Raw genomic sequence first — 10,684 nt, forward strand, 5'->3', positions numbered from 1 at the left:
TGCTTTAAAATACATAAGCTTAACGTTCTTGTCTTTTGACTTTGATCATTACTTGTCAATGGGTATGTCCTGTACATAGCCGAATTATTTATTATTCTTTCACGTCTTATGCAAGGAAGATTTTCGATTCGCATTGAAAATTAACGTGCGTACAATTCCTCTACAAGAAAAGAGTTTCAGCTATTCTCTATAATGTCATCAACAACCTTTACAAAACACGTGCGCACAAGTTAGCGCTTGTATTCGACTGAATTTTGCCTATGCTCTGAATATTTTCTTCACCTACCGCGCTTTTCTCTTGCTCTACTTCCATTTTTTGGAAGACAGTACTTCCTAAAGACGTTTCAACGGTAGTTTTCCGAGGTCATGTCCTCATTTACAAGTAAACTTTCAAAAGAAAATATTCCAAAATCGTTTCATTCAACAATGAGCTAGCCGTCCGCCATCTTTGATATCTCCTCTCTTCCCAGTCTCTTACCGAACTCTCGACAACCTGCAAACGAGGCGGCAGTTCACCCGCGTTTATGGCGGGAAAATGATTTTTGTCGACATGGATGTTTCACGTCAATTTGTAGCATTTTTCCATTGTTTTACCATAGTTAGTCTCCTCCACTAACTATGGTTTTACAGTTCATTTCAGCAAATTACGCCATTATTTACATGCGAGGTAAGAATTAGTGTAATTCTTTATTAGAAGACAGTTTTAAACCCGGCAGTGAACAGTTAACTACTATATTTACATCGAAATCTCAGCTGAATTGCCAGCTGACTGTGAATGATGTTACTTTTTTCGGGTTGTTTGTGCCTCGGATGAACTGTGCTTCACACTATGCGGCAAAATGTCTTTAAAATACTGACTGGCTTATAATTTATTTACTGCATAAACTTTTTTAACGCAAGTAGAAAGTAAGAATTAAAGCACAACAACCCACACATGTTTATTTACCAAAACGAAATTCGTAAACAGCCATTTATTTGGACCCGTTCTGTCGTGGACCAGAATTTTTTTCCCTTTTTCTCTGTTGTGCTTCGAGACACTGAGTCACTGACCCATACTGGAACCCTTGTGTGTACAAATATAAAATAAATAAGCTTATTTACAGCTAAATATCAATGAAAATAGTTAACACCATTAGCGTGATTATTTTGCTACTGAGACATGTCTGCATGGGTACATGTATATCACTTTTAAATTTGTAATATTTAATTAGCCAAGCTGAAAGTGAACATTCCTTTATCCTGGTCTCTGTTTGTTGCAAAACTGTTGTTTCATATTTTTTTCTTCTCAATTTCTGGAAATTGGGCAACTCTTCATAACTATCTTTAGTATCACCCAACTAGTGGACTAATGCAAATCCTGCATTTTGATTGGCTATGCTACTAGGGGACTATTAGTAATAGTCATCGAGTAGCGAAATTGGCGCCATCGAGCGTGACGCTTTCTTTCATTTTATTCCCAAATAAATATTTCTTCAACTTGCATTTGTTAATTTTATTATTGCCTTTTCTGTCCAACTAGTTGGGTGATACTAAAACAATTAGACCCTTCGCCCTCAAGGGCCACGGGTCAATAGCCCATGAGGCTTTGCCTCATGGGCTATTGACCCGTAGCCCGCAAGGGCTATGGGTCTAATTGTTAAATAGTCCTCTCTTTACATTCATGCTTGGGTTCAAGTATATTTCCTCTCTAATGTTGGATTTCAAAACCATTGATCATGTTTCATCCTGCCTATAACATTGCCACTGACTTATACCCCTTAACACTGGAGGTCATCAACTATTCCATGGCTAACCTGATGTTTGGTGGTCATTGTCTGGTACAAGGAATCAAGAGACTCCATGGCTTTGGAGAGAGATTCTTCAGTGACCTGAATTTTATTGTGACAACAAAATGGAAGCTCCTTTTGCTGTTTTTCACAATACTGTATGGAATCTTTAGACTTCTACTAAAGACCCGTAAGTCCTATATGTACATATGATAGAGCAATTTAGGGTCAGGTCTCAATTTGAAATGTACATGTAGGTGGCAACTGCATGCCTGACAGGCCATGTTAAATTTTTATGAGTTAAGTCAGAGTAGTTAGTTATGCTGTTACCCAAGGGAATGTGCAAGTATAGCTGCAGTTTTCAAATGAGGAAAGCTACTCTTTTTCCACTTATAAATGTAGTGACAATTTTGGTTGAAGTATTTTTCATTGCTCCCCAGGTTTGAAATGTTATGTTGCTTCAAAACACTTGTCAGTTGTGTAGTTAAACTTTGAGACTACTAAAAGCATACTAAATCGCCAGTTTAAAAAACAATATATCTCCTTCAACTTAAAAACCTTACATTTACTTACAATATTGCAATAAATAACATCAGTTAAAACTAAATATACCAGTTTGTAAAAAAGAACCCAAAACAATGTATGACATCCAACACAAAGTTGTGATAATTAATAGTCACAAACTTTGTTGACTGTCAGCCTGTACTTTTAGTTTAGCAATTTGATATTTTTATATCACAATGCTTTTTAGGTGAGGAAGTCAAGCCCACTGAAGATACGTTTTTTCTCCCAAGATTATTCAATATGATCAAGGTGTGTGTATAATTCTTGTTGTTTGCACAAATAGTTTAAATGTCGAATATTAACTGCACTGCATAAACTGCAATCTGTTTAGTCCCAGAAAATATCCATACCTCCACCACAGAAGGAGTTTTAACAAGACCCCCTACCCCTCTGAAATTTCATATTAAGCTTAATGCATTTCTTTAAATGTTTTGGTCTTGGAGAACCCTCCACGCTGCCCCCCACCCCCAGGAAATTCCAATCCCTTCTGTGGGGGAGTATGGATATTTTCTGGAACTGCATATTACGAGTATCAACCTGATGAAATTATGAAATGTTTTTAAACATGCTTCTTTTATAGAACGCTCATAAACCTGGAATGGCCACAGATGTTATCTCCCTTATTGAAAAGCACAGCATAGATGTGAATAGGAAACACCCAAAATCAGATTCTGGTTTAACTTTGTTTTTGGTTTGTTGGTCAATGTCACTTATCTTTGTACATTTAGAAAAAAATGTATATAATTTACATTAATTTTTTAATGTGTTGTTCCACAAAATATCCATACCCCTCCCATGGAAGGTTTTTTAGCTTGAAACCCCACCCCCACCCCTCTGGAAATTCCATTTTAGTGCCATACTTTCCTTTGAAAAATTGGGCATTTGAAACCCCCCTCCCGCTTGGAATGTCTGTTAACCAGTTCCTTGGGGTGGATATGGATATTTTCTGGAACTACACAATGAACAGGATATCATAATGAGAGTAGTCGGTGGTCTGATGCACTGGTCTCATTATTACTCACACTTAAAGAGGTTGGGAAAGGGTTTAGATGTGACTAACCAGTGGGTGAAAGTTCCAAAGGTATCACATTTTATTTGGAAACTACACAGTGTTGAAACAGCCTTACTTTTTGTTCTGAGTCTTCTAATATTCCTTTTACGATTGTGTTACTTGTTTCTTATGTTATGTTTTTTGTAATCTGATGAGGTCAAAAAATAGTGTATTAATGACTCTTAAAAAGCAACTTTAAAGACATACATTATTTGTTAATGTATGAAAAAACCATTGTCAAATGAGCTAAAAGTATACAATGTATATGTATTTTGTTTTAGTTGCTATAATTGTTTGTTCTCATAATCATTTTCACTCTATATGTATTTTTTTCCTTTCACAATGGAGAACATGAATCTTCTCACCAGTCAATAAGAACATAAACAAGTGGCAAATCACAGTGTCAGACATTGTCTAACTGTTATCACTCCTAACTTTTTTGGAGATGGCAAATGATACAGCAAGAGCATTTTATTGTTATAAAAGAAACAGAAAGAGCAATGAAATGAACTAGTTCATTTGATTGTGTCCTCAGTGTGCCTGCTTGAGTGGTGACAGCAGTCTTATAGCATACATGATAAATAAAGGTGTGTTCATTTCATGCTTCATTGAAATATGTAGAATAATTAACACAGAGTAAATGTAACAAATTCATCAGCTCCAAAGCTAGGCAACCTCAGTTCAAAGCTTCTGATATTCTGTGATGGTGCAATTTTGTAGAATCGACCTAAAATCGCAACAAATCACATAATTCAAGAAAAATAGCAAAATTTGTACGAAGTCTCTCAATTTGAGGGAAAAAAGGAAATTTTTGCTTTGCCTTAAGTTCTTCAACAATTTAAACGTTATTTTAAAGTGTTTTACCTTTCAAAAGACCTCGAAAACCTTCTGCAAGCAGTGGTTCGACAAACAAACAAACAAACAAACAGGCATTCTACGTGTACATGTAGTTTTACGTGTCGGGACATGGTGCTAGTTTACGCCATAGTTCATTGGCACAGATTAAACAATCTTTTTCAGTATATAGACCAATCACAATCATTGATATATTCTCTGAAGGTGTTATTTGATCCCCATATTTTCAATGAAAGTATTATCATAAAGTGCTCGATAGTCACTTGCAGGATGTAGTTATTTTCGTCTGACTTGAGACAGACATCCTAATGGATAAGTTTGTTAAATCGCTGAGTGCTTCTTAAATCATAAGAGTAAAAACGATTGCACCTCCCTGTAAATGTTAAATACTATTAAAATTCATAGTATTAATAATTGATAATATTAATAATTAATAATATTAATAGTAAATTGGCTAAGTTGGGCATCTCCAAATAATGAGGCAACAGATGATCTATTTCAGATGTTTTTGTTATTCCTTTATGCTCAAATAGGGTCTTGGACAGCAAAAAATGGGTTGTGCTCATCTGAGACCAAATAAAACAATGTTAGATTAGTTAAAAAGATATTGCATAATTCGCTGCATAATAGACCTTTCTTGCCACATAATGTGCCTTGAAAGTTCCACATAATTTACTAAAAATTTTTGCAGAATATCAGACGTCCTGTCAGTTGTGCGGCCTGTCCATCAAATATATCCTTGGATCTGAATACTCTACAGTAGCCTGTCTAATGACTTTGAATTACTGAAATGACTTAATTGAAAAAAAAATGAAAGAAAACTGGTTTCAGGTTTTCTCATTGGAAAACTGGAGCCGCATGTATTGTGTGCAGTTTCACAGTCCTTTCTCAAATTGTGGCCTTAAATCACTGATTTTCGTTATTGTAAGATATTATAATAGGTTTACGAATTGTCCTAACTCATAGACACAACTAACACAGATTTGCCTTAGGTAGGTACAAGAAATGGAGAAGAAAATTCATTATCACTTTTTCCATTTGTTCAGTACATTGTATGGTGTAAACATTTTACTGAAGTGTGCTTGTTTCACAAGCAGGTGCAGATGTAAATTTGAACACTACTTGCAAAGACAGCCCTCTTCATCTTGCCAGTTTTTGTTGTGCCACACAAAATGTAACCAATGGCTTTGGAGTTATCACCTCACTGTTGGAAGCAGGTACATTGCAGCTTACACTACTTAAAGTGTGTGCACAGATGCATCCATCTGACAATATAAATTAAGGTCTTTTGTAGCCAATATAGCTTGTATTCACATGAACTTGTTGATCAAAACAGTATAGCTTCATAGCCCTGTGTATGCATTATACATGTACTCCTGCATGCATTATACATGGATGCCTAAAAAACTAAGTCATATTGGCATCTGATCAGGAGTTGTGTAGTGTAGGCTCACATACATAGAGTTTACATGCCCTTCATAAATGTACCCCCTGTATGTGAAGTGCACATGAGCTATTGCTCAAGGTGCTACAGTGTAGGTTGCAGTATCTTACAGGCTGGTCTCAATTATTTGCTCTAAACTTCAAATTAGCAGAGCAACAGTTTGTTTATGTCAAAATTACAGCCACTTACAGTGTAGCAAGCAGTGATGATATCTGAGCAATATTAGAACGCTTTTTTTGCAAATTCATAATTGAGATAAACTTGAAAAAAGTGTGCCAATGTTTTTTTTTAAGTTTACCCTTGTGCAGTCAGTTTTAATCTTCTCTAATTTTACCCATCCATGCCCCTGTTTAGCTTTTCTGTGTTTCGTTTCGGTTCTTCTTCAGTTCCTTATTATAATTCTATGGCCAGTCAGTAAGAGTTGAAATTCCGAAATATTGGGTGACCTAGCCCCATCAATATGACACTCCTTGCTCCCAAAACATTGTTTTCATGCTGATTTGACATCCCTTTTTGGACAAAAAGAAATTGTTTCTTAACTTAGTGTTCATTTGTTAGCTTGATACGTTTCCTCACTAATATTGTCACGCATGAAGAAAAGAGAATTTCTAACTGCCATATTTATAGGCTTGGAAAGAATGACTTTGACGGTTGGTGAGACTTTCACCCATGTTTTGGGCCGGGTAATCACCTCCAGTAATTGGTCTTCCTCATATGATTATTTTTTTATATATAAACACTGTAGCCTGCGAGCAGGCTCACCTTTGAGTCACGCGCGCTAGCGGCGAAGAGCAAAGCGATGCGACGGGAGGAGTTTGGTGAGGAGGCGTCTCGCGGCTACGCCGCGCGCGCTTGTGCTCCAACGTGAGCCTGCTCGCAGGCTATAAACACTGCAGTAACCCGTCCGTTTTCAAATAATGTTCAAATAATTGATATTTGGCGCCTCGGTCAGCTGTTTTTCTCCATCTTTTATCATCATGGTGGGGGGGGGGGGGGGGGTATTTTACTCCGTCTACAAAGAATGCTTTATCCCTTGTATCTCCTTAGGATGCAACATAAATTCCAAAAACTGGCTCGGTAATACTCCTTTGGCTATTGCTGCATCATCTGGAAAATGCAGCCTTATCCGTCATTTGATGTCTTTAGGTACGTTTGCCATGTCAGTCATATCGTAAGCGAAAAATGGATGCTGAAAGATATTGCAGAATGCTGCGGTTGCTTTATTTTTGGCATACTCAAAAAATTCCACAAGATAACCTCAGGACAGTTTTCTACAATAAAATTCAGATGAGGAGCTTAAATCAAGTCACATCGATCGAAGAGATAGGAAACCAGTTCTGAGAGTGATAAACGGTCGCTGACTTTGCCGGATTATACCTAAGTTAACGGTAGCGTCGTAGAGGCTTTATGTGCCACTTTGACATAAAGTGGAGAGGGGAAGGTGAAACGATAGCTTCTGTACTTCGCCTAAAGGTAAAACTATTACGAACTCTTAGGACTGCATTTTTATCAAACAATATTTGAAACTACTGAACTTTGAAGGGATTGTTCTCGGGGTTCTCTGTTAGAGTGGTTTTCAACTGACTGTGGTCAAGCCAAAACCGAAGTAGTCACTCTGGTTAATTACAAAGGACACACTCCTGTAAAGCGATCATAACACGAAGCAACACATCTATTAAGCACAAAGGGCGAGAAAGTGGCTACTTTTTTCCCCCACATTCAGAAAATTAGACGCCTGCACGTAGGTTTTAGTTGGTTGGATGGCAAACTGGCCCGACTTTTTCAAGCCAATCCTCTAGCGTGGTGATGCAAAACCAAAGCAAATACATTTTATTGTCGACGCCGAGGTGAAATAATACTTACGTTTTGAATGGTTAGGTGCAGACAAGAGTATTTGCAATAATGACGGAATTTACGCCATGGATTTTGCGATAAATGCAGGTAAGTACCGTTACTTTAATGTGTGTGGTACATATACAGAGGTCAGCTTCCTATGGTTCTAGATTCAGTAAACTTTAGAGAGCTGTTTACGCTTCAGTCCTCTCCGCATTTCATACGCGATTTTTACTAACATGACTAATCCTTCTCCTGCGTTCAATTCAGCCCGCAGTCTTCGCTCAATATATCCTGTAAAGTTCCTAAACAAAAACTGTTTCGTATTCATTCTGCATAAAAAGTGTAGCGAACTTCACTTGACCGTTTTTGCGATTGTTTGTTATTGTTTTTCTCCTTTTCGCGAAGCCTTTACCGCTGAAACTAGATATTTTCCTGTTTATCAGTCAATCCATTCTTAAGCAGCTTACTGAGCTTAGTTTAATATCTTGTATTTTGTCAATAAAACTACCTGTTGCCGAGATAACCTTTTATCATCACCTCGCTTCAAGTTTTCAAAATATACTTATCATACTGACGAGAGGGTAATATGCGAGGAGAGAATTTATTGTAGCTAAAAGTGCAGGGATTGAACGATATAAGGCTTAGGTATTATTAAAATGCAAACAAAACCTCCAGAGAACATAGCGCGCGTGTAAGGTATAATTTCGCCCTCGGATATGTAGCGTAGACCGTCTTACATGCAGCTGCAATTCTACCATGTAAAACTATTCAGCGTAAGAGAAAGATCTGTAGTCTGTACTAAATGGACAGGGCATCCTATTTGTTAGATAGCCATTTTGTAAAATAATTGCAAGTGTCTGTCAAGTAAATTTTTGCGACGAAGAAATCAAGGGTCTCTAAAGAGCGACGTCGATAAATCCACCTGTTTAATTATGCATCGGAATGTACTCGCACTTCTCCACAGGTCATCTTGACGCAGCAAATTTGCTGGCTATTGACGTTCCCAACCCACATGTTTGGGACATCGTTGAACCCCATACTCCTCCACGAGTAAAGCTTGGCCTTCAGAGTCCTTCCAAGCAGCACTTGGTGTTTTCGTCCTTCCGAAGGAGACGCATGGATTTTAAGACTCTTGCTAAGTAAAAGACACGTCATGGTTTGAATTATACGTGGTAATATCAAATGTAATAAGGCTGCATAGGGTTGAAGTGCAGTGGATCGTGCGTAATTATGATTGCGTACTATTCAGTTGATGCCGGAAGAGTTCAATCGTTTGACAACACAACTAAGATACTCTTCAAGCATTATTTGTGTTGCCACGGTCTTTTTAAGCATTCGCCGGCAACATTCAACCGTTTTACAATGCCCATACAATATCAATTCAGTTACTTGGCATGTTTCGGCCCGCGCCTTCACACGTTCTTATTGGTTTTGATACCGCTGCCTTGATTGATTTGCTGAGAGTTTTTGTGAAGTAAATAAAAGGAGAAGTAACATTATACGGATGACAAATTGCGTTGAGTATCCTTTGATGTGTTAATTACTATTTAAAACAAGTAAACGAGTGGCATGGCCAAGGTAAGAATGTCCTCGCCTATAATCCATCTTAACATTGTTCAGTTATTGATGCTGAATTAACTCTCCTAAGTTGATCATTTTACCGTCATTACCTGACACTCGTTAGTACTGTCTACTGACTTCCGCAAAACTTATGGTATGGTTGGATGAATAGCCTATTCGTTAAGAATGCTCCACAATGTGTATCAACTAAAACACTCCCTGCTTAATACAAATGGTTTCACAGACGCTATTGCCAGTGATCGATGAGTCGGCCTTTTTCGGTTTTCTTATACTCCTGTAGACATTTTTCAAAGAATTTACTGAGATGATCCGTTTATACTAAGTACGTCCTTTAATTTTCAAGTCATACTCAAGAGAATGTCAATATCATTAAGCAATTGGATGAGGCTGAGTATGATATGGAGAATCATTGTGCAGACTGAGGAGCTTGTTATGCGCCGAAGCCCAGTCAAGTTCAGTAGCACTATGTCAAGTTTATAACATGAGATACAATAATTTTTCACAATATCAGCTCGCTGAGAAATAAATTAAGTTTACAAAGGGATTTTTTCTTCCTTGAAAGTAGTCTTTTAAACGTAACGGCAACCTTGAATGGCTTTTTATATTTATTCTGGCTGGCTTTTTCAGTCAGTATTTCAGCTATTTCGTCCTCGCTAAGCCATTAAGTCTCTTAGCCAATGCCGTCGCCGCTTTCTGTTACGTGACGTCATTCGTTCAATATTGGATGAATGACGTGAATGTTTCAAAATTTGCAGCTTCAGAAACAGACATTTCTTGAATCAATATTTAAAAGAAATGGACGCTGTTTCTGCCAACTGGACGTGCGATAGTTGATTCCATATTATATAGTTTCTATGAAGACGTGACGAATTTTTACGTCGATTCCAGCGCGTAGAAAATTCAAGAGTTGCGGTTAAGGCCCCGTCCACACTATACCTCAAGAATTTGAAAATGGAGGTTTCACTCTGAAAACACGTCAAATATTTTCCGTCTACACTACGCCGGAGAAATTTGAAAATGCAATAATCACCGGTCATTTTGGATTTGTGTTCGAAGAAGGCTCTGGCAGGGAAATCACAGGATTATCGTGACTTCATCGTTTTCGAAAAGCTACGTTTTCAAAATGTTTTCCTTCAACATTTAAACGCAAAGCTGGCGTTTTCAAATTCCTCCGGTTTGAGAAGCGTCTTAGAAAAGCTTCGTTTTTGTGAGGGATTAGTGTAGACAGTAGGCCTAACCGCAGAAATAAAGCTGCGTTTTCAAATTTCTCCGGCGTAGTGTGGACGGGGCCTAAGTTTGGTTCTTGACTTTCGAGTCATCTATTTCTTTTCGCCAGTTCATCGATCTGTGTGGGAGTGTTTTACTTTAGTCTCCTTCGCAGCCGTTATTAGGGTCGAAGGAGCGTTGCGTGACGACCCTAATAACGGCTGCGAAGGAGACTAGTTTTACTTCGGTTTTCCGTTCAAGCATTCAGACTGGTTTCACACCATATAGTTACGCCTCCAACAAATATGTTAGCAGCGCTGTTAACACTGATGGTTTTCAGACGACTCATCTTAAGTTCAGTTAAGCTTAGAATTTTTTGGA

At 37.8% G+C, this 10,684-nt stretch overlaps 2 protein-coding genes across 3 annotated transcripts in view; one reads left to right on the forward strand and one right to left on the reverse strand.

The window, feature by feature from the left end:
• Nucleotides 1–464, reverse strand: part of LOC145487154 (protein CLP1 homolog) — a 10,949-nt gene extending 10,485 nt beyond the window's left edge. The window contains exon 1 of the mRNA XM_081465880.1: nucleotides 287–464. Coding sequence (XP_081322006.1) covers nucleotides 287–313 — 27 coding nt within the window. The 5' untranslated portion in view covers nucleotides 314–464. The remainder of the gene's footprint in view (nucleotides 1–286) is intronic.
• A 78-nt stretch (nucleotides 465–542) lies between these two features.
• On the forward strand, nucleotides 543–8,664 carry LOC145488700 (nuclear factor NF-kappa-B p105 subunit-like). 2 transcript variants are annotated; one of them, XM_081467623.1, is made up of 9 exons: nucleotides 543–667; nucleotides 1,770–1,956; nucleotides 2,518–2,579; nucleotides 2,911–3,021; nucleotides 3,917–3,968; nucleotides 5,334–5,453; nucleotides 6,728–6,826; nucleotides 7,559–7,621; nucleotides 8,481–8,664. In XM_081467623.1, exons 2-9 carry the CDS (start codon nucleotides 1,785–1,787, stop codon nucleotides 8,657–8,659), a joined length of 858 nt encoding a protein of 285 aa, XP_081323749.1. In that variant the 5' UTR covers nucleotides 543–667; nucleotides 1,770–1,784; the 3' UTR covers nucleotides 8,660–8,664. The 2 variants fall into 2 exon arrangements, with proteins under 2 accessions (XP_081323749.1, XP_081323748.1); XM_081467622.1 differs by lacking the exon at nucleotides 543–667 and having other exon boundaries at nucleotides 1,179–1,956.
• The last annotated feature ends 2,020 nt before the right edge of the window (nucleotides 8,665–10,684 follow it).

This window comes from Orbicella franksi, chromosome 5, assembly GCF_964199315.1.
Source record: "Orbicella franksi chromosome 5, jaOrbFran1.1, whole genome shotgun sequence".
In the NCBI taxonomy this organism is placed as follows: domain Eukaryota; kingdom Metazoa; phylum Cnidaria; class Anthozoa; order Scleractinia; family Merulinidae; genus Orbicella; species Orbicella franksi.

Bases quoted from the DNA above. Each gene is read 5' to 3' on its own strand.
- LOC145488700 (XM_081467622.1), top strand. From the start codon at position 1,716: ATGTTTCATCCTGCCTATAACATTGCCACTGACTTATACCCCTTAACA. The intron at 3,022-3,916 runs GTTTGTTGGTCA...TTGTGTCCTCAG, and splicing joins CTGGTTTAACTTTGTTTTTG to TGTGCCTGCTTGAGTGGTGA. The intron at 6,827-7,558 runs GTACGTTTGCCA...TTGAATGGTTAG, and splicing joins CCGTCATTTGATGTCTTTAG to GTGCAGACAAGAGTATTTGC.